General features: G+C 37.2%; 1 protein-coding gene across 2 annotated transcripts in view; it reads right to left on the bottom strand.

Moving 5' to 3' along the window:
• LOC121407914 (probable tubulin polyglutamylase TTLL9) overlaps positions 1–16,945 on the bottom strand; it is a 28,618-nt gene extending 11,673 nt beyond the window's left edge. Inside the window, exons 1-7 of one of the 2 annotated variants that reach the window (XM_041599158.1) lie at positions 16,822–16,945; positions 5,915–5,961; positions 5,435–5,518; positions 3,592–3,703; positions 2,106–2,225; positions 1,088–1,222; positions 96–236 (exon numbers count right to left, since the gene is read on the bottom strand). In XM_041599158.1, coding sequence (XP_041455092.1) covers positions 96–236; positions 1,088–1,222; positions 2,106–2,225; positions 3,592–3,703; positions 5,435–5,518; positions 5,915–5,961; positions 16,822–16,839 — 657 coding nt within the window. In that variant the 5' untranslated portion in view covers positions 16,840–16,945. Of the gene's footprint in view, positions 1–95; positions 237–1,087; positions 1,223–2,105; positions 2,226–2,650; positions 2,766–3,591; positions 3,704–5,434; positions 5,519–5,914; positions 5,962–16,821 lie in introns of both variants that reach the window. The other variant, XM_041599157.1, reaches the window with a different exon arrangement.
• Positions 16,946–23,842: the final 6,897 nt, after the last annotated feature.

Raw genomic sequence — 23,842 nt, 5'->3', positions numbered from 1 at the left:
ACACAATGCTTTGGACCTGTGAATTGGACCTGTGAAATAGTATTTTGTCTACCCCGGCTTGATCTACTCCTGGGAGTGGCTCATATTAGACTTACGGAAGTTACTAGTACATAGACCCTGAGATCAAACTTCCTTCCACCTATAAGGTAAGGCTTCTCAATATACTTGGACACGATGTATGTCTCTACTGGTTCCTTGTCATCATTTTTCTCCTCTCTTGGACGGTACGTGTCACTCTGAAAAATGTTTTTAAAAATACAGAAAAGGGGGATTTAGTCCATCGCTTGCTATATAAAAACAGTTTCGGTCTTATCAATTTACAAAGGTGGGGGGGGGGGGTCTCCATTCTTTATATATATCTCGGGTGATTCTTGTACCTCTGAAAAAAAAACCACTATACAGAAAATGAGGAGTTTAATTAATATGTGCTGGATTAAAACGATCCCAATACTATTAATACAGGGGATCAATCATCACATATCTCTTAGATGTTGGCATTTAACAATTCATTTAGAAGGCAAGCTTCAAGAACCTAAAGTTTCAGATATTTTTCAAGAATCTTTCACACGAGGTATGGTCAGTTGCTTCCAGATTATGTTAATCGTCACAATACCACCATAGACAGAACAATTTTTGGAGGTCACGAAGGTTTTAATCACTACTAGATCTAAGGAATCACTTGTAAATCTAAGGAATAAGGGAAAAGAGAAGGGGGTGTTCTGGGTGGCCTTCTGGACCTAACCATCAAGGCTGACAGGGAGTAGGACTGAGTCTATCGTGACGGAAACCCCAGAATCCAACAGATCCTATAAAATTCTTGCACAATGTTTTATCCATTCTAGTGTTTCAATGAAACAAAGGTCAGAAGAAACAATCGAGACAGGGAGGGGGTTATAACTATCCTTGGTAGGGTTTGTCATGTCAGTGCAAGAACACCCTTATCACCACACATTTGCACATCCAATAAGCGCAAAAGCACCCATAGCAGCAAGCACAAGTGCATCGCATAATGGCATTTCTGCACTGATGTGGTGCATGAAAAATATTTTGCTAAGGGCGTTCTTGCACCGATACAAGTTTATCATACCTTCTTCCAGTCTGTTATGTCCTTGAGTTTCCTGAAGAGAAAGATGCCTTTGCCTTGAGATTTAGCCACCGGTTTCATGATCCAAATAGAGCCAGGATACTTCTTAAACTCATCCACAAACATGTGATACTCCGACTGCAATGATATGGAAAGATTCATACACAGGATGTGGAATTATATACTGGACTTCCTTTATATGGTAAATAAGATTACATATGGTATAAGTGTAAAATACTTGAACCATACCATGCCCTGAGCAGCAATACCCCACAAGAAAATGTGATTAGGTACCCATGGTGAATATGTGTGCTTCATATAATATTCAGTTAGGCTGTGCTTGCTTGATAAGTCATTTTCATTTCACGCTCCATTTAATGCATGTAGATCATTATTGCGCCTGTAAAATATGATAAAATGCAACTCTTCAAGGGTGATATTTCGAACCTTTTAGACTTTTGAAATTCAGATAAATATACTGTATTGTACTTTAATTTCAGAATGGCAATTGCTCTCAATTTTCATGGATGCAATGTGAACATGAGGATCTAATACATACTAGACAAATTCGCCTTTTAGTTTTTTACTTATAAAGTTTAAAATTTTCCAGCGTTTTGTTAGTTATTTGATAGTAATAGTAGACTACCAACTTTAGAATAGAATTTTCGATCTAACATATAGATCTAGTCAGACTCCATTTGATTTATCAAACAACATGGATTGTTACATCTCATTTTATGAAAATAATAATTTGTGGCTCTCATTCATTCGTTCAAATTATCAAATTAGCTCATTTAATAACTTCAGAATTGCCCAAGGCCACCCTGCTGCTCGTCATGACATCAGGCAATTACATCTGATGCGTTAATTCTAACTCAACGCACTCAGAGTTGCTCGTTATTTGTAAATCATTACATCACTTGAAAAGTGCATATTATCGGGGGGGGGGGGGGGGGCGGGCACATTGATACTCCCCATTCCCACATCCGGAAACCTGCATATAGTTGCAATGTAAACTTACAGGCAGCTCATACGTCATAGGGAAAAAGTCGCACTTTGATGCCTCTATCTTGCCAGCCTCTCTTTCCAGCATCTTGCGATGTCTCTTCAGATTCTTAACCATCAGGTTCTTCCTTGTTAGCTGTGGTGATTAGAATGACAGGGGATGGCAAAAAATCATCAATTATCTGTGTTTACAAGGATAATTCACTTTGTTTTGTTGATTCTAAATTGTATTGGGAAAGAGCTCAATTCAAGAAATTGTGTTCAAGCAGCTCTAATACAGGGGAAAAATTTATTTGTTGTTTTTTCTCAAGGGCAATCTACTTGAACTTTTTCGTTCTAAATTATGATGGTTGATCTAGAGCTCAATTTATTGGGCCCTTTTGCGACTTACGGAGGCTAGTTTGTGCACTGTGTGGGCAAGTTGCCCCCTCATCCTGTATATTCATTTCATTGCGATGTTGAATTGAATCAATCTACATTTATCTATCATAATTACTACACCATGAACTCAAAAAATAAAAAATGTTGTTGACAATCACCCAAACGATGTTGATTTCTTACCTCATAATGATTACGGAAATGATTGATGCGTACATGGTCTTGCATGAAGCATTGATCAAAATACTCCTTCATCCAACCTCGATCCGCCCAGAAGATATCAAAGTCAGTCTCTTCTCTACACAAACATATATTTAAACTTATTCAACCCCTCCTGTGCCATAATTTACTAATCTTTTTTTCTTTCATGAAAAGCTGTTTATTCAGAAGTTTACAACATTCTTCATCAGATGATGATTGATTGCATGTATATGAAAAAAGGACAATTTCTAGAAAATAGAAGTTATCCAACATTGGATTTCTTAAGTACCATACGCTTTTTGGACAATGGCACAGGAGTGGTCAAATGCATTCAAAAGTAAAATAATGGCAAAAAGGAGCAAAAATTACACTTAATAAATGTGTGAGCAAACAAATTCTGAGAGTGCTCACAAACAAATCACACATTTTTCCAAAATTATTTGCAAGCAGATTTGTGGTCAGTGAATGAGGTGTTAGAATTTAGTTTTACGCAGGAAAAGACCATGCAATGTGTTTAAAGTAAGAATAATATAGCCCTAGAAATACACACAAAGTAACATATCGGCATAGGAATTGTTAGTGCTCCAATTACTAGTACCAGAAACGTTCATTTGTGCAGACAGGATATAAAAATAAAATAAATTTCTTTGTTAGTAATGAATAATGGGTTGGGGCCGGTGTATAAAAAAATAAGAGGAAGGATAATGCAGATGGTACTTAAGAAGGTGCAGATTGAGGGTAGGTTGATCTAAATTGTCAGTACAAGAAGATTTTTTTCTGAATGTTTAAAATCTCTTTACAATCCTCTTTGAACAGATTGAAAAAAAATTGTAATCAAACGATTTAGACATCAACTTAAAGTGAGTGTTTATGCTCCTTTTTGCCATATTTTGCTTGAATTTTTCATTGATAGAAGGACAAACCTCAAAGTGGTTTCGAAAGTGGTTTATCCTGATGTGCTCCTTGAAGTAGTTGCGATCAAAGTGTTCCTTCATCCAGCCCACATCAACCCAATTGAAATCAACCTCACCCTCACTGCAAAGGATAGAGAGAGGATCAGGAGGGGTATGTTTCACAAAACTCTCCATACAACCACACAAGATTTTACAACTGACTTGAACGTGAACATGCTAAAATAAATGAGGTTCAAAATCGCATCGAATCAAATGGTTCAATTGAAAAAACAATATTATTTTATCAAGTTATAGGAATTTCAGTCACATTTTGTAAGAGTCATTTATTTTTGCATCTTAAAAGTACTGCACTCAACCACGGTGAGAATAATGGGTACATGGCACTCTGGACGAATGCCTTGAATGCCCAGAGTAATGGATCTAGCATGCTTTTGTATTTGAACATCACATTCAAGTTGTCAGTAAAATCAAGTTTAGCCAAGAAAGAGAATTATGAAACACTGCACGTCATACAATAGTTTGTGCTCTAAAATGCAATTTTACAATATCATCAACCAAGAGACTTACACTTTGAAAATTGGAAATACTGCAAAAGTCACCCAAGAGTGCAAAACAGATTATGGTGAGAAGTGATATTTTTCTTGCTTATTTGGCACCATTTATTGTTGAATATGCTTAATGTGTGATCAACATGAGACATTGTTTGCAAGAGAGTAACACTCACTTTGTTCTGAAACCCAGATGTGGAATATGTTCAACATGTGATCAACATGAGACATTATTAATGTTTGCAAGAGAGCAACACTCACTTTATGGAATATGTTCAACATGTGATCAACATGAGACATTATTAATTGTTTGCAAGAGAGCATCACTCACTTTGCACCACATGCCTGCAAAGTCAGCTAAAGCTCTGGGAATTTAGCTCAAACAAGAGGGTGAAATGGTATTGGGAGCTGCTTGCTGCATGTTTTTGCATTAGTCGTCCAATACCATGCATGAAAAAAAAAACAGAATTAACAGTTCTGACTTTAAGGAGGATATGAATGATATGGAGAAATGGTGATGAAATTCGTTACTCGTACAGGAATGCCCACAACACCAAAAGCATGCGAGGAAAGCAAGGTTATAGAGGCATACATAAAACACCCACACACTTTGATGATCAAATTATTTTAAAGTCCTCGAAACCAAAAACAATTCGATTGCAAATATACTACATATTGACCAAAGGGTAAACCACCTAGATCGAGACCTACAATAATTCAACGAAAATGGACTTTGATTTTTATACACTTTGGAAAGTTAAGTTAGAAGTTACGGATATTATTAAATCTCTTGATTTTGTGACATGGGAGTAGCTTCCTCACATGTCTTGTGTTATAAAGAAAATCTGAAAATCGAAAATGAATTGACCTGTATATTCCATATATCATAGAAACAATACCTCAAACCCAGTTCGTATATATATGGGGAAAATCTTTTAAAAAAAAAGGAAAGAAGTTTGTAATACCTGCCACAAGATCAGTTGCTTGCATGTGATGTCTTAAACAAAACTCTTCAAAAATTCGTAGCTCTTTCTTTTATAGATTTTTTTTGTCGAAACCTTCATGAGTTTATTTCTCCTTTGGGTGACTTGGAACTTTTAAAGAAAAATACTTTATTTGGTTGCTTGTCATATTTTGGGACATATGCCTAATTGTATCTTTTTTCGGTGAGAGCCTTATTTTTTGCTTGTTTATGAAATTGTGGAGACCTTTATGTGCACCCTTATTTAGAAAATTCTGGATCTGCCATTCCTCCCCCCCCCCCCCCCCCCCCACCCTCCTCTCCTTTCAGGGCTGATACTTACTCTCTAACCTCTGTCCATCCTTTAGACCGCAGCACATCGATGATGGTGTTTTGTAGAGAACATTTGAAGCGAATAGGTCTGTCTCTGCACATTGAAATGGAGATGCAATACTTGATTAATGAATGAAAATATGGAGGAAACTGCCATTATGAATAAATTTAGAATTACAAATCATAGTTACCTTTCGCTTTTATCACCTATAGTATTTTGATCCGAAATTGATTGTTGATTCAGAACAATTTAAGAAAAAAAATAATGCCTTGAAATAGGCGAACACCATTAAAACAAAGAGCACTTGAGCACTCAGCAGAGTGGATTTGGCACATCATTAATTACTATATATCTATCTATCATTATTAGTATAAAGGATTAACTTTTAAAACTCAAATAATATATAGCTTTGATCTCAACTGATTCACAATTTGGCATTTCCATGTAACTAGTCAATTTTATATGAATGAAATAAAACATGATTCTTACCCTATTCCCCTTGGCCGCTGTGTGGCATATCTGTATGACTGATTAGTCTAAAGAGAAAAAATCAAGAAATCATGATTTATGTTACAACATTGGAGGTTTTGCCTAATGACAAGACAAGTGGCGTTAGTGCAGGTTATCTTGGGAGGTACAAGGTTATATTTAATACCTTGTACATAGCCAGATATGTTGTGTCTGTGGTTTTCACATGAACCATATGTGCACAGTTAGATCTATCATGCATAATCGAATAGTGCACCATTTTGTATGAGATGACAGTATCCACAAATCCTCTCATATGACAAACTTTTCTCCTGAAATAGTTCCATTTTAAAGTAAGAACGTCATAAATTATGCACTTCTGGGATGGCAAAGTAATGATGGGTATTGCAAATCAAAACATCCAATATATTTACTACACAGTAATATCATGCATGCACACACATACACACACATGCACTGATCGTACACAAAAGGGCATTGACTCAGCTGCATTCTCAAAGCCTCTGTTTAGATATATGTTAAGGTGCCAGCCGTCTAGTCTTTATGCTTTCAGAATAGAATCATCGCGATTAGATCCAAATTTTAAAAAAACAATTTGATACTAAAATTGGCTAGTAAAACTATTGGTAACTTGTGCTGCTCAGGCAGCTTGGGACATTTCGTTTGCGGAGTGGGAGTATCCCAAACTGTCTCCCTAGAAAAATGGTAGCCAATACTATACAGACAGAGAGTGCAAGTTGAACTTTGACTGCACTAAATTTAGTTTTACTGGATTTTTAACCAAATTGCAACATGCAATATTTCAGGGAATTACTGTCTAACATGTCTAAGCCTAAGGATTGAGATCAGATGCCAAAAGACACCCTTCAACATTGCAAATAATTTATAGAACCATCTTGGTCAGGCAGCCATCAGTGACAGGCTAGTGGCACAGCTCAGCTGTAAAAAATAATGCAGAACTTCCAGTTCCAGAACTTGCAGAAGTTGGCAGACACAGTCATCGTCAGACACAGTCATAATTCAACATGCAAACGATGACTGTGTCTGCCAACTTCTATCAGTTCTGGAACTGGAAGTTCTTCATTATATTTCCGGAGTGAAATTTCCCTTTTAAGTCGGGCCATGGCCATGGGGCATGGTACTAGCTAGGCTAACATTGGCCTCGGCTGAGTGAGATAATTTAATAAATTTCTTCAGCCGAGGCCATACCCATGCCATGCCCCATGGCTCGAATTAAGGGGAATTTCACCTTGAAAATATTGAGTAAAAACATCAATCATCAAAGATTAAAAGGACTACGGCCTACATAGACAGCTGCATAGCAGCTAGCCATCTGTTTTGAGTTTTTTTAACATTTTATTTTAGTTCCCCTCGTAGTCGTACACAGGCGGCTCGCGATCGTGCAGACGCCATATACAGTACCAGTCAGCAATCTTTGAGCATACGCGGACACGCGGCGAGCCATCCAACCCGGATGTGTGTCACACGCGCGACTACACGAGAGCAGGTGCTACTATTTCTCTTCGCGTGTCATTTTGCTCTCGTGTCAATAGCGTGTTACACTCGGCGTCGATCTTTTGTGATCGAGCCATTCGTCATGGTCAAGTGACCAGTGTCATACGCGGTTTTTACACTCGACAAATCCGAACAAAAGAGGTCTAATTCGAGTTGCTTTTGCGTACAAGTAGATGTTCATGTATTGCGTTTTGATAGTAAACGCTATGCGATCGAGGTGGACAGGGAGGCACCGGCCGCGCCGCTGCTCTTGCTGCGCCATGCGGCACGAAGACGGAGAGCACATGCGCTGCATGCACACTTCACTGGCACGGCGCTCCCGGTACCGGCCCGGTTCTCCGGCGTGCGACAGCTTGTGGTTGGCTTTGCGTGCTTTATCATGCTCCGGTCAAGCAAAAGCAATTCAGAATTTAAATGTGAATGAAGGAATTAACAGGAGCCTACATCAAGTTAACATAAGATCTAGGATTTTACTCACATTGTTCTCCCGTTCCTCACCGGTCCCTCAATGACCCAAACAATCCAAGATTCATATGTACAATGTGTATGTTTGTGATTTTTTTTTCTAGTGTCAAGGCCCGTAATAATACGGTTTCGGAGATATTATGCATGATGATTTATTATTCATTACTATTGTTCATATTGTCATTGTTGATATACTAGTATCATTTGTTTTAATAATCTGAGTTCCTCTCTCTATTATTTTGAGGTTTTGTCTTCTTCCCTTCTTTTTTTAAATGACCATACAATTGTGATTTTTTTGCATGGTCAGCTTCCCAACTTTTGGCTCAGCCCCCCCCCCCTCCCCACTTTGAATACCGGTCCGCAGCCACTGATGAGTGTGGATAAGGATGATGATGTCGATGCCGTATTAATAACGATGATATGAGTGATGGTTATGATAATGATTATGTGGCCATTGGCGGCGAGGAAGCCAAACAATTCAGGGGGGGAACCAAAAATTTTTGACAAGCAAGCAAAAAAAAAATATCAACCAAAAATTTTAGGGGGGAACACAGGAAACAAAATTGACAAGCAAAAAACAAATTATCAACTAAAAAATTAAGGCTTCTGCCGCCTGTGTATGTGGCGATAATGAGTATGACAAGGCGATGATGGAGGATGGGCATGTAAAAGAGACATGTTTTTATCTTTACACAATTATACTCTATCATCGGTAAAAAAGGGATTTGTTATGATGGATACTGATGACAGCATCGGAATAAGTAGGCCTACAATTTTTTTTTAAGTGGTAAGGTTCACCACAGTGGCGTACGCAGGATTTTTGAAAGGGTGGGGGCCCAGCTGAATGAAATGTTGACGAGCAAAAAAAAAGTCTACACCACAAATTTTACGTTTCGTACCCAACACAAATTTGACAAGCAATTTTTTCCGACTTTTCTTCAGGGGAGGGGGGGGGGGGTGAACACCTGTACCCCCCTTCTGCGTACGCCGCTGATCCACCATTATGGTCTGTTGTCAGTTTCCATTCAATATTTTACTTACAACGTAATATGATGTACCCCGCTATATATGAAATATTTTATTACAGATGAATTCTCTTGATCATCATCATTTTTTAAATAAAGTACGACCATACAAATTTGATCACGATAATGGCATTGAATGATGAAAATGATAGTAATGGTGGTGATTATGATAATCTTATAAACGATGACAATTGTATGCTGAGGATGGTGTGACCGTAATGATTGTGGTGATAAGGACGATGATGTTGATCCCGTGTTGATAACAACGATGATTACAGACATGGATATAATGATGATATGTGGCGATAGTATGACATGGCGATGATGGAGAATGGGCATGTAAAAAGAAATTTAAAAAAAATGTTTACATGATTATAATATCAGCGGTAATAAAGGATTTGTTGAGATAGGTGTGCATGCATTCTGATTACATCATCGGAATAAATAGCCTGATTTAATTTTAAAAAAGTGGTAAGGTTTTTGAGTGTTTCTCATCAAGAAAAACTAAAAGCTAAGACTTGAAGAGGTTCCACATGTGAATTATCATCCATGACGCTGACAGAGCTGCAACCCTCCTCAGTTTGTGCGAGGCTCGATCCCTGGACATCGTGATTAACGTATCTGATATCAACCAAAGATAATTCGCGTTGTTTGTGACTTTTGGATACCATACCACATAGGAGCATGAATGTCTTCGCTCAGGTAAGATTTTCTTGTTTCAGATGAAATACCGAAATTGCAAAGTGAGAAGAGTGAACAATGGGCCAGGCCATACGGGGAGGGGTGGAGTTTCCAGGGCAGGGGGATCAATTCAAAATTTGATTGTGAATAATGGGTACGTGATATAATGATGTCATGATGATGCAGGGGCCGCGGTATGGGGGGGGGGCTGGGGGCTTCAGCCCCCCTTGTTTTTACAAAACCATGTACAAAAACGTAAAAATTACCACTGTGAGTGTGACGTGATTTTTTGCAGGGTAAGCCCCCCCCCCCCCACTTTAAAACCATTCCGCGGCCCCTGTGCTGTGATGCTGGTAATTCTAATGATAATGAGGGGTATGATGATGAATTTTTATGATGTGGGTTGTGACGATGACGGTAATATATTCTTTTTTAAGACCATGAACTTCGGCGACGCGGGGGCCTACAATGTATAAGGCTAGAGTATAGATTCGAATTCGTCATGATAAAAAAAATAGGTGGTTTGCCTGTTTTCATTCAATGTTCATCACAATAAACAGAATATGTTTTGACAATGAGAAATTAACTATAATGTAGGTGATAAAAAACGGATAACATAATTAAGTCACTACCAGTACTCGAGCCTCGCCTTCTAATTGTCTATAGAAGCAGAGCTAACCAGGCCAGGGAACTAAAGCAGAGCCTGGCTGATGTAGCTAGTGTCGAAAGACCATGCATGTACCGGTATCGTGTGGTACGCAGATAAAATTACTCATTCGGATATTTGTAATTCCATGCAAATTATTTACGATTTGAAGCCAGTCTTAAAGTAGTACAATACAATCGGCAATATGCACAATGCACAGATTTGTAATAAATATCAACTTAAATAAATGACGGGTTATCCCTTTCTTTGCAGAACTCTCTAACTAACGTTGACCTGCTCCCAAATAATGCGATACTATGGTATGGTATTCGCAAATTTCCAATAAAAAATATATGCAGGAGAGTCATACAGTGAGCCATAAGATAAAGGCAAATGGACTTATATTGACGTTCAGATTTTTTTTAATACAAAGTAGAGGCAAAAATGAAACAAAGGATTTTTTTTTAAAAGATAGGGAACTATGAAGCCATAAGATGAAACTTTTAGAAAGGAGTTGAGTCGAGATTGGGCAATGGGAATGGTAGAATGATAACTACCAGTACTCAAACAAAATTATTTTAAATGAACCGACAAAGCAATCATGGCATAAATTCCTTGCATAATGGGGGACGCCCCCCCCCAAAAAAAAAATCCAAGCAGGTCAAGATAATGTTATCACCCCCTTCGGGCTGGAGCTACGCCACTGGGGCAAATGATAATTTGGTACTAAAAAATAAAAGGGGCATAACTACCCCTAGATCCTTTTATTAACTTGTAAGCTATTTGATCTGTTCACGAACATGATTGCGTAATATACGGCTTCATATTAATTCTCGTCATTGGATGGAAGATGGGTTATTGGTTGGGAACGGAATTTGTTTTTATTTACCTGAACGTTTTCATAGATTTTTTTTTTCTTTTTTCTCACCTCTCCCGCGAGCCCTCCCGTTGTTCATCTTTCTTCGTCCTGCAATTTGTTCTTACTCTTATCTGATCATTAACTATCCTCTTCCTCTGCTTTATGACCTTTTTTTATTGCGTCCCCTTTCTGTTTTACCTACAAAAATTAGGAGTTAGGCCTGCACACCAGAACAAAAGTTTATTCTTATTTTAAAGAAGTTTACCCTGACAAAAGTTTAGTGCGAAGTAGTAAAAATAAAAAGTTGCCGACGGTTTGATGAAAAAAAATCATCAGGGAAAAAAAATCATCAGAGAATAAAATTCATTAGAATTTCGATTTGATTTGTGACATGTGCTAGAATGCTTTCCTAAATATTGAATAGCAAAAAATAAATGAAATGTTTTTTCTAAGAAAATTGAAATGCTTTTTTCCCGAGCATCCCGGCTGAGCATTCAGTATATCAGTAGACAAATCATAAATTTTATACCCGTTCGTAAAAAGGAAACCAAAAGGAGTCATCATTAAAAAGTTACTTCACTTACTAATATTCATCCTTTATAACATGTACATAACATAATGGGGAAGCTGCTCGTTTACGACGTCACAAATTATGAATTCTAATGACTTTCTTAATATTCATTTGATTTTCCTCAAACCTTCGCCTTTTTTATTATTATTTTTCTGCTATTTTCACAGCAAATCTTTCTTCGGGTCGAACTTCCCCTTCAAAATGGAGACTTGATCAACACTTGTAATGAAATAGGTAATGATCAAATACTTTCAAAATTGAGGCATTTCAAAAATTGTTTTAAGATTTGATGGGAACGAGACGGCACTCTAACATTTCATATAATTTGAGAACTTAGATGGTACGTCATAACAAGCTGCAGATTTTTTGTATGGTCCCCCTCCGTAACACTTTACAACTGTTCCGCGGCCCCAGTACAACTTTATGATTTGGTCGTTATCGATGGTCTTATCATACGTATATACAATACAAACCTTCATTATACAGTACTTGAGAGTTGCATTTGTTCTACTCTAATTATCATTTTCATTAGAAGTAGTATTATATTATAATTTATTGCATTTCATTATACAGCCTGGTAAAAGCTTTTTACAAATCGAAAGCTTGACCAAGATTATGATTTAAATAATATTCCTTGGCATCAACAACACGTGACCGACATTGCTATTAAGCTCACAGACATGTTTCTTTCATCATAATTCTTACATACGTATGAATATGTTAAGGTAGTTTGCAAAATTCTCAGCTTTGGGTCATTGCATGCTGCATATTCGATTTTTGTTGTATCCTGGCTTTGTATAACGTACCCGGCCTTGGCAAGTACAGTACATGCCCAAATCGTCAAGCATTACTGATATCCAGTTTGTCGAATATCAGGCATTAATCACAACCCATCGTCATAATCTCTATGTCGTACATCATTTCTTGTGTATTTATTGAATCAACTAAATCACGATATTTGATCAAAATATAGAAAAAAAATCAAGTACAATAAAATAAACAATATCCCCCAAAGAATGTATGTTATATGCAGACAACCCTTATTTCTACAGAGAAAATTTACTTTTTTTCTTGACGTCACCACCATATCAAGTTCATAACATAAGAAAACAATCTTATCGTCATCATCACATCACTACCATTATCCTCATCCTCGATCATTCCGTTTTCTCAAATGCTGACTGTTCGTGATTGGACAATGGGAGGGGGGGGGGGTCATCGCTGAATAAAACATCAAAAGACTCCGTTGCGTAACTTCGGTTGCAACAGATTCTTCCTATTGTCAGCTGTTAGCGGTAATTCACACCTTCATCCATTGTTCACAAAACGTGCGAGACGATGTAATTAATTATCCCCATTCAAGTCGCTACAGCTTGGTGCGTTCAATTCAAAGCTTCTGCTGTTATAAAAAGGATATTAAGAGTTAGTATCTTTCCTAAATGAATGCTCAAGTGCATTGGGGTCTTTATACAATAAAACACATCTTGAACAATATCAATTAGAAGCAGCTCAGATCCTCATGGAGGCTGATTATTATCCAAGCACAGACACACTGACACTTCAAAATAGAGTGAAGAAGTAATGCTTACAATAAATATTTATGTTTAACTTCGATTAACTCGTTACCCATTGGCCGACACCATGCACAGTGCAAGCGAAGCATCGGAAAAATTGATGTTTTTTATTTTTTTTATATGAAAATACCTTTGAACTTGGGGTCCAATTCACAAAATCATTTCCGCTAAAAAGGGGAAGGAAAGACCGAGAATGAAAAAGCAAAAAAGAGGAAGTGCGTATATGTAGGCAAAAAAATATGTATGAATGACCGGCCGAGAATGAAAACCCAAAGAGAGAAGGTAGGAAATAATATGAATGTAAACAAGAGAGAGAACGTGGGAGATGTATAATAATGTATGAAAGACAGAATGAAAAGGAAAAGAGAGGATTAAGGTAAGATAAAAAAAGGTAGAGAATGGAAAACCGAGGAGAGGAGGATAAGAGAAATATGAAAGATCGACTATAAACCAATGAGAGAAGGTGGAATGATTTATGAAAGACCCGGGGAGGGGGCACTTCCATTCACGAGTGGATACCATGCGCGACCATGGGGTCTCGATAGTACCCTAAACACGTAATTTCCATATTCTGAAACCTTACCCTTAACGAGTATTGGAAACAAAATGATACTCTTGGCAAATGTTCTCTGAAATGAACCCCTAAACAAGTACAGGAATGTTTTATTGTTACGAGTCATTCGGTCGTCGGCTTTACCTTATTTGGTTTAGTACGACCCACTTTCTACACCTCGCGCAAATCGGACTCTAAACACGAAGTGTTGGGGCAAAAAGGACATCCTTTATAAAACATTTTAATTTTGTTTTATAATCCCCGCAGATTCGACCCTATCCTAGCGAAATAGATACCCTTTTTTCATTACTTTTGTGTTTTTGACACCCTAATCACGTTACGTACGTAACGTGCCCTATCATGAAAAAGACATCCTTTTTACGTGTTTTTTTTTGGTCGCGCATGGTATCCACTCCTCAATGTAAGTGGCCCCCCGGGATGAAAGACCGAGAATAAAAAAGCAAAGAGAGAAGGTACATGTAAGAGAAATAAAATAAATACAGAAAAAAATTGAGAATTAAAAAGCGAAGAGAGGTAGGAGAAAAATAAAGATTGAATATGGAAAAGCAAAGAGGTAAATTAGGAGAAATAAAATAAGAGTGTGAAAGACCAAGAATGAAAAGCAAAGTGGAGCCAGGCCACGAGAATGAAAAAGCAAATAGAGGGGGTTGAAAATGGAAGATCGAGGATGAATAACAAAATTTAAGTGAAGGTAATTCAGAGATATAAAAAAAAATGTAAAGCCGACTGGCCGAGAATGAAAAAGCAAAGAGAGGAGGCAGGAGAAAAAAAGAAAGATCGAATATGGAAAAGCAAAGAGGTATAGGTAGTAGAAATAAAGGGTGTGCACGAAGGGGGCTGAAACTGTTAAGACCGGCCGCGTCCCCTCCCTCGGCTCCCCTTGTCCCCCCTTGTCTGCCCTTGTCTGCTTTAGCTGGATATACATGTATATTGCAGATGAATTCCATATAACTGCCATTTTAATCACCCCCCCCCCGAAGATAATGAAAATGGAAGATTTTCTTTGCTTATGTGAATGTAATGTTTTGTTTAAAAACATAAACCTATGAAATCAGAGCCTAGTTAGAAGGGCGGGAGGCAGATGGGTGAGGAGTGTTGGTTGAATGAGGTCAGAGGCGATATCAGTAATGCATGTAAAGGCGTACCACGAAAAAATCAATTCCATTCAAATTTAAGTTTGAAATTCCGAATTATCATCAATTTAAAATACATTGTAATAATCAAAAGAAACACAATATAATGCACACAATAACATAAACAATTAATATAATCAAATATATAACAGCGTAAGCTTATGAAATGTAATACATTTTGAATTTGCAGCAAGATAAATGATGAGATCAATTTTAGTTTTACAAAACTTAAAGGTTACGTGAATAACAATGAATAAACAGAAAAACAGAGATATGGCATTGCAATCAACTTTACTTGTGGTTGAATCGATTGTACATGTCGGCCAAATTTTTATTTTTAAGTATAATATATTGATGTTTGATTATTAGGCCATACAATTAATTTAAGAACAGAGTTCAATAAAAGGTGTAACTTAAACACACTGGAAGTTTTAAAGGTACATGTATCTTACTTCAATATAGAGATTGTAATAAAAATCAATTCAACAAATGTATGTAATGGATTGTAAATCAGTACATGTAGATGTACTACAGTTGTAGATACATACATGTGTACATGTATATGTAGATGCCTTATTGAAACAAACTCTGTAAGATCGCCGAGGAACCCGGCGCAGCTAAGGACAAAAAAAACTACTCCGATCCAGAGACACAAGTGAAATCTTGGATTTATCAGTCGATATGACATACAATACATAAATACTGTACAGGTATAGCCGAGGCACAAGTCATGTCTCGTGAAGACAAAATTATAAAGCAGTGCAGAACTCTACACAATATACATTCTGTAGGTGCATTGGGAATAGTTTGTAAGTAGATTTATTCAATTCTGGGTGGATTATCATAAATAATTCACGCAGCTACGACCGGGCGGTTAACAGTTACCGTATCAGTGGAGCGAAGCTGCCAGTCGCCGCGCACCGCTAGCGCGGCCCGTATCATGCGGCGGAGAGTGGACCGTGCTATCCGCTTCATGCTCGAGAGCGGAATCGAGCGGTTCATCTGCTGTGCGACATAACATGATATCATTCGCGCGGAGTGTCATTTTTACACTTGACACTCGGCTTGAGCGAGCGGACACACAAGCGCCGACCGAGTGTCAGTTCTACACTTGTCACTCTGTAAACAATGGACGCACCTCTCGTGTCAAAAATCAGAACACTCGAATACATGGCAGAGTGTGCTCTAGCGTGACATTTGCGTGTCAATACGCTGCGACGGCCGGAAATGGCTCGCCGCGTGACCGAGTGTACTCAAAGATTGCTGACTGGTACTGTAGTATAGGGGTTAACAACATGAACAACGCAAAATCCTTCTGACAGGGCTCATCGATTTTTGTCTTTATATTTATATTATCAAAAAATATAAAAAGAACTGGACCAAAATAAGGATTATTAGGGTCTATTCCCATGATTCCGTTTTGGCCTGAAAAGGCTGAAATGCATGTACGGGGAAAAATAGAAGTTCTAAACTTAATCAAAACGGCATCAAAACTTTTAATATTAAAACTAAAAGTAAACTAAAAAAGGAAAAAAACAAAACGTAAAATTGGTGATTAAGCCTTAGGTCTAGCTTTACTGTGGGAATTCATAGCCTCTACGGCCAGATATGGGTATCCGCCCCAGGCTTCATTGAGGAGTAAGCCTACGTTAGTAGATGACTTGTATTCCCCAGAAGCCTCCAGCCAGGCTACGACCGAAGCTTTTGTCAATTTTTGGTCTACGCCTGCGGCCTACTACTAGATCGACACAATTTTCAATATGTGGGACCGGCCTGAGCGTAACCAGGCAACATGACGCCGTTAACTGTTTTCTTTATTAAATTATGTCAGAATCTTCATAAAAAGAATCAGGATATCTCTCACCTTTGGATTCTTATTCATTTCAACAGAATAATCATGTAGAGTCTGGAGGAGGAATCATACAATCATTCATGTATCACTTTCAATTAACGACACATTTCACGCTCCCCGAACTCGATTCGAAATATAAACCGGAAGCGGAAACATAAGGATTCGAAAAAAAAACGCTTCTCCCATTATGTTTCCGTCATTCCTTACTTTCTCCATTTCCACTGTGGGTTTTTGAGGAAATTGATAGGCTCACGTTTTAATTTTTATGGAATGGTAAAGACAAAATTAAACGGAATGTAATGTTTTTAAACTAGGGGCAACGGAATGGTTTTCAATTAAAGTGGGGGGGGGAGCTGACCATGCTAAAAATCACAATCATATGGTAATTTTTTACGTTTTTTGTACACGGTTTTGGAAAAAAGTGGGGGGCTGAACTTCCTGAAGCCCCACCAGCCCCCCCCCCCCCCCGGTTCCACGGCCCCTGCATGACAATGGAGGAATGATAGATTTTCGTTCATTTATTTCTAATACACGCGGAGAATCATGTGGATGACTGAAAAGACTTATACTCGGAGATTCTAAGATGAGATGCTGGAAACATTTTTTTAAATACCAAACTCGAGAGATGGGATGTCTACTGTTATTTTTTAGTAATGTTTCTCTGGTTTCAAACGAGCTGTTCTTGCCAAGATCTTATTCAAATATGATCGATGGAAATTTGGATGGTTATGAAAGATTTTTTATTTAAAAAAGGAAACATTATATTTAACAATAAGTTTATTCGAATAGATGGACATGTACGGCAATAAGAGTATATTACTAAAAAAAATAAATTAAGTTCATCATATCGTTGATAATGAAGGCGAATTTAGATCAAATAGAGACTTTGAAAGGAAAGGATAAAATTAACTCAGTTTATCAAGGACCAATGACATATGTGTGGATCATTTCAAATATGTGGATGACCTTACCTTTGTTGAGACCCGTCATGTGAGAGCACCGTCAACACTCTTGTCTGCACTTACTGAATTACATGAATGGTCAACCGCAAATGGAATGCGTTTGAATTTACAAAAGTGTTTCACAATGGACATAAGTTTTTGTAGAAATGTACCAAACCCGACGGTGCTCTCACTCCATGATGTGTCTCTTCATCGTAGCAATACTTTGAAATTACTTGGTGTCTATATCCAGTCGGATTTGAAATGGTCTACACATGTTGAATATATGGTCAAGCGTGCAAATAGTCGTTTGTATGTTCTTCGCACTTTGAAATATCATAGTCTGTCATTTCAGGACCTTATAGTTGTATATACTAGTTTCGTGAGACCAGTTGTTGAATATGCTGTACCTGTATGGTCAGGAGCACTAACAAAACAACAAGTACAAGTCATCGAACGTATTCAGAAACGTGCCCTTAGAATCATTTTTGGAGCAGCATATTCTTCATATGAGCATGCTTTACTCCAGTCAAAACTGATGTCTCTTGAAGATAGACGGATCAAACTCTGTCTTGCGTTTGCGAAGTCTATGCAAATCCCCACGTCTAAACTGCATCATCTTCTACCTCAAAATAGGACTTGTCAATATCAGACCAGAAGCTCGACTGGAATAGTAGAGATGCGATGTCGAACTTCACGATACAGAAATAGCCCCTTGCCCTCTTTGATTCGTCACCTAAACTCTAAAAGAATTGATTACAAGGAGTAGTTTTGTTTATATATCTTCCCCTATTGTTACATGTATAATAATATCAAGCTATTCAACATTCATTGGACTCTTTAAATAGGATATCATTAAAAGATTGTTGCTTTCTGTAAAATGCAGATTATATGTACATAATAATTCTAATGTTGAGCTCTCTTTATGTTGGAGAACTCAAGTTTTATTTCATCTCATTTTACTTTGTTAATCGAAATATTTTTCTTCCATATGAGCAATTATTCACTGATATCTAGTCGTGAACTTAATATTTTAATCGAAATCACAAAAATCTGCCAAAATATGTATCATTGCAAGTATGTATGAAAACATGTGACCTAATTGCTTTTTCACCCTTTTCTCTCAACTTCCCTTTCACTATCAATTTCTTCTCTTCTCTCTCCCCCTCTCTGCTTCTCTTCTCTCTTCAACTATTTCTCTTCATTTCTGCTTTCCATTTCATTTCCTGTATCCACTCATATTTACATGTATTTTGAATATTTTCCATTTTTGTTTCATTTATCAGTGAGTATTGATTTGAATTTCTTTATGAAATACTTTGTTACACATATGTCTATAGACCAATTTCACGGCCTGTTTATGTATTTGGCCCTCTATCGGCGACGCCATTGCTGCGGTGTGCAAGTGCGCTGACCGCGATTGGCTCTGTGTACAAATTCAATGAAAGATTACAGATAAGCTCTGATATTGTGTCATTAACTTCATCATAAAACAATAAAATAAAGCATGGACACCTGGGTAGACGATGTAAGACAATGGCCATATCTGACCGATGAAGGTATGATGAATTTTTGCACTTTGGCTACTTTTTCCCCTTAGTTTTGTCAGTAAAAGTGAGTTGATGATGACCAAGAATCGCTGTTGGTTTTCATCAGGGAGCTCACATCTTGTTGCTAGTAAATTGTGTTAGAGTAGCGGGAGAGTGAACGAGAGAGAGAGAGTGAGAGAGGGAGAGAGGGGAGAGGGAGAGAGGGGAGAGGGGGGAGGGAGGGGGGGGGAGAGTATGTGTGAGAGGAGGGGGATAGTGAGAGGGGAGAGAGGAATAGTGAGAAAGGGGGGGGGGGGGTAGTGAGAGAGAGAGAGGGGGTGGGCTAGTGAGAGAGTGTGTGAGAGAGGGAGAGAGAGGGATAGTGTGTGTGTGAGAGAGAGAGGGACTGATATTTCCATCTAAGTCCTTTCTGTTGATGTTTTTTATCCACTGGCGACGCATTCCTTCATCACGGCCTGGAAACCTATGCAGGGAGTACGGCTTCACACACAAACAGGCTTCATGAGTCCAAGGCGAGTGAATTTCACATTCACTTTGCTTCCAATCCTGAAGCTGTCTCCAATTGTTGTGGCAATTGAACCCAGCACAGCTGCGACCGGCACTTCTCCGATTAATGCTCATTGTGAATCTTACAAGAAATCTGCTCAATTGTTCCAAAATAAAAAAAAATCGAACGAATGTACCAAATACCCTATTGACTTGTGTACTATAAAAGTTGATTCGCACACCGCAGCATGGCGACCAGTCTGCTGCCCTCTCACGTTGTGAAATTGGTCTATATTGAAATTTGTCCGTAGTACTATAAGTTATTTTTACCTTGTTATTGATGATTTTGTTTGAAATGTAAACTTTCGCAATTCGGCTTTGGCTGCAAAGAAAGGATTTTTAATAAACCATTTTGAATTGAATTGAATTGAATTGAACTGAAACTAAATAAACTTCACCAGTCATATAATAATATTCCATTAACATATGGAAAGGTCTTTTGAAGAAAACCAATTCGTGTGAAGACAGTAATTTGTTACTTTAATTTACATTTAAAGGACAAGTCCACCCCAATAAAAATTGGATTTGAATTTTCATTAAAATTGGCTGTAAAATAAGATTTTAAAGTTTCGCTTGATTTCACAAATCAGTTATATGCACATCCTGGTCGGTATGCAAATGAGGGGACTGTCTGATGGCATCACCCACTCACTACATTTTTTTCTTTTGTATTTTATTATATGAAATATGAAATATTTCAATTTTCTCCTCATTGTCATGATAAACAAAGTTTTATTCCTCCCAGAATATGCAGTGGAATTACCATTGTTTTAATATTTTGTGGTTCACCAAGAGGGTCCTTCGTTATTGTCAAATCTGTGAAAATAGAAATATTGTAGAATTCAAACAATAAAAAACAAAAGAAATAGTGGGGTGAATGACATCATCAACTCTCTCATTTGCATGTCACCGAGTTGTGCATATTACTGTTTTGTGAAAAATAAGCGAAACTTTAAAATGTCATATAACTTTCTTATTTTACATCCGATTTTCATGAAATTTTCAGCGTTATTCTTGTTTGATTTTTCTCTATTGATTAAAATCATTTTTTTCCCGGGGTTAACTTGCCCTTTAATAAACGATTAAGTATACATTGATTGGTATTACTTCGAAAAATATTCACGCCCATATTAAATGTAAAATTTGAAGAATCATCTGCTTTTAGGAACTTATACAGAGAATTTATAATTTCTCTGAAAATGATTTTCGTACAATATTCTTAAGACCTAGGAAGTCCACGTTAAACAGACTTAGGTTGAGGGAATTTCAAAAGAAACTGTTGTATGAGCTTATATACACTAAAAAATATTTGTATATGTATTTAAATTTAGTACGAGCAATGCCGTACTTTCTGTGATGAAAATGAAGAAACTTATGAACATTTATTTTTCAAGTGCGAAAAAATAAGAGATCTATGGAAAAACTGTGGTGTTCTTTTAAACTTAATTGATATTAAAAATATAAATTGGGAAGGAATTCACGTTAGTATAAAGATACCTAATGTAGGTAAGGAACAGCTGGTTAATCATATAATATTGTTAATCAAACATGATGTTTGTTAATAGCTAGTAGGAATAAAAATAAGCCCCCTTACCTCAAGAAATGAAACAAAAACGTATAGAAAAAGAACATGCGGAAAAGGGAAAACTAGCAGACTCAATAAGAGGGGAAATAGTGCACCATCTCAGAAAATGGGAAATTTTCACTAAAGTGACGAGGCAGGCACGGATATCATGGATCGATAATAGTACAATGGGCTGTGTACTTCCGAGGGTGTGTGTGTGTGTGTGAACGGGGGGGGGGGTGCGGGTGTTGGGGTGGTGTGCGGTGTGTGTCCGATTATGATTTGTTTGTGCTGGTGCTTTAGATGACGGGGGGAGGAGGTGTTTTGAAGACAGATTAAACTTCTCTCAGACCTTCAGTTAAATTATGTTGCATGTTCATTATGTTTAAACAATTATCAATGACGTATTACTTTTTATATGAAAAATGTAAATGTTTTGTTGATTGTACTATACTGTATGTTTTTTTTTATTTAGAGAGAAATAAAACATTACTTTAAAAAATGCCCCAAAAAATTTGACAAGGTATCCTAAAAAATTGAATGATTTGGCCCAATTAATGATACGATTTAACAGTAGGATCCGGAGTAGGATGTAATCAGGGGCGGCCGGCGGATCCAGGATTTTCCTAAAGGGCGGGGGGGGTGCATTTTACCGAGGAAAATTTTGACGAGCAAAAAAAAGGTTTTCAACCAAAAAATAATTCGTCACTAGAAAATATCTGACAAGCAAAAAAAAGATGAAAAAAAGGTTTAAAAAAAATTAAGGAGACTTCGTCCCAGAAAAAAAAAATAACAAGCAAAAAAAAACATAGAACAAGTTCATAAGGGACACTTTTAAGGTAAAAAGGGTGACTGATACGAGAAAGGGCACATAAGAAGGCAAAGGGGAACTTGCTAAACGGCATAAAACGAGTCGTTCTCAGGTCCCTCCTCGTACGAGAAAGGGCTATTTGTAACACCTAAAACGGGTCCTCCTCAGGTGAAAGGGCACAGTATACGTTCGTGAGGCCTACGTAAAAAAGCGCACCTTTTCAGTGCTTCAAAAAGTGGGGGGCACTGTGCCCCCAGCCCCCCAGGATCGCCGCCCCTGTATCATGAACTATGAAATATTTCAATTTTTCCTCATGATAAACCTGACATGTGAAACAAAAGTTTTGTTCTTCCTGAACATGTTTATTAATTTTCATTGATGTAACACACTAACCTTTCGTGATTTGGAGAGTCTCATCATTGTCTAATCTGCAAAAATTGAAACTCATGTTGATACAACAAACTAAGGCCCGTCTCCATGGTCTCTCAATATCCACCAACTACGGAGTTAGTTCCAATCTTACTAAACTCGTTTTACGAAATGTTTCCTAATTAGAATCCCTTGATATCGATACTATCGGTAAAAAGAGCAGACGAGACGTATCCTTAGTCACAAAATTATATTCAAAAAGAAAAATTATGATAAAATTGCAAATATCGTGATGAATTTGGAAATACATGTTTTGAAAATAATAGCAGAGGTAAATTATGCATGATACAAATTTAAACCATGAGGACTAGCTAGAGCATTCAATTGCTGATAAAATAAAATCATGAATAATTTGTTTCATGACTAAAAAATCACATGTGGACGTAGAGATGAGTACCCCCAGGATATCACATTTTGATAGTTTACGAAAGTAAACCGTAATGGGGTCTTGTAGAATGGCGATAATTCGTACGGTTTCTTATGAGTCCAAACATCATCAAAATATAGTTTAACATAAATTGTTCAAATCTTTAGATACGGAAACATCCTATTTGACAAATTCTATGCATAAACTAGAGAAATAATTATCCGAATGATAATAGGGGTCTGAAAACAACAAATACGACTCCAGTTATGGATGGCCTGACGTGGTAGAATCTTTATTGATTCAGTTATTTTACTTTTTTCAAAATGAATGTTTTTGTGGCGTTTAATTAAATTTTTTTATTGTTTCTGTGCATTACAATTATCATTGAATGGTCTATCACACTTGCTTTTCGATGTTATTTCAAATTCTACAATTGATTACGTAATATTACAACTTTCAGAACTCGAGGCACTTTTGCATGCCATAGTTTACCCACGTGATATCACTACGTCACTGAGAAAAAAAAAGTTGTAACAGGTTCGGAGGTGTCATAAAAATTAATATTCAATCCGATCTCCGATTTAGTAAAATAGTTAGACTTATGACGGTGTTGAGAAACAGGCCCCAGATTACAAAATAAATAATTAGTGATTTCACAAGTTAACTGCATCATCAACTCTCTCATTTCAAGAGAATCTCAAGATAATTACCTTTCTCATTTTACATTCTAATGAAATTTTCAGCGTCATTTATTTCATTTTCACTCAGGTTATTAAAATCCATCACCATTTGCTAGAAATGGACCCCCTTAATTATCTTATTCAC

The sequence above is a fragment of the Lytechinus variegatus genome, chromosome 2 (assembly GCF_018143015.1).
Source record: "Lytechinus variegatus isolate NC3 chromosome 2, Lvar_3.0, whole genome shotgun sequence".
Taxonomy (NCBI): Eukaryota; Metazoa; Echinodermata; class Echinoidea; order Temnopleuroida; family Toxopneustidae; genus Lytechinus; species Lytechinus variegatus.
This window is presented reverse-complemented; position numbering and strand designations above follow the sequence as displayed.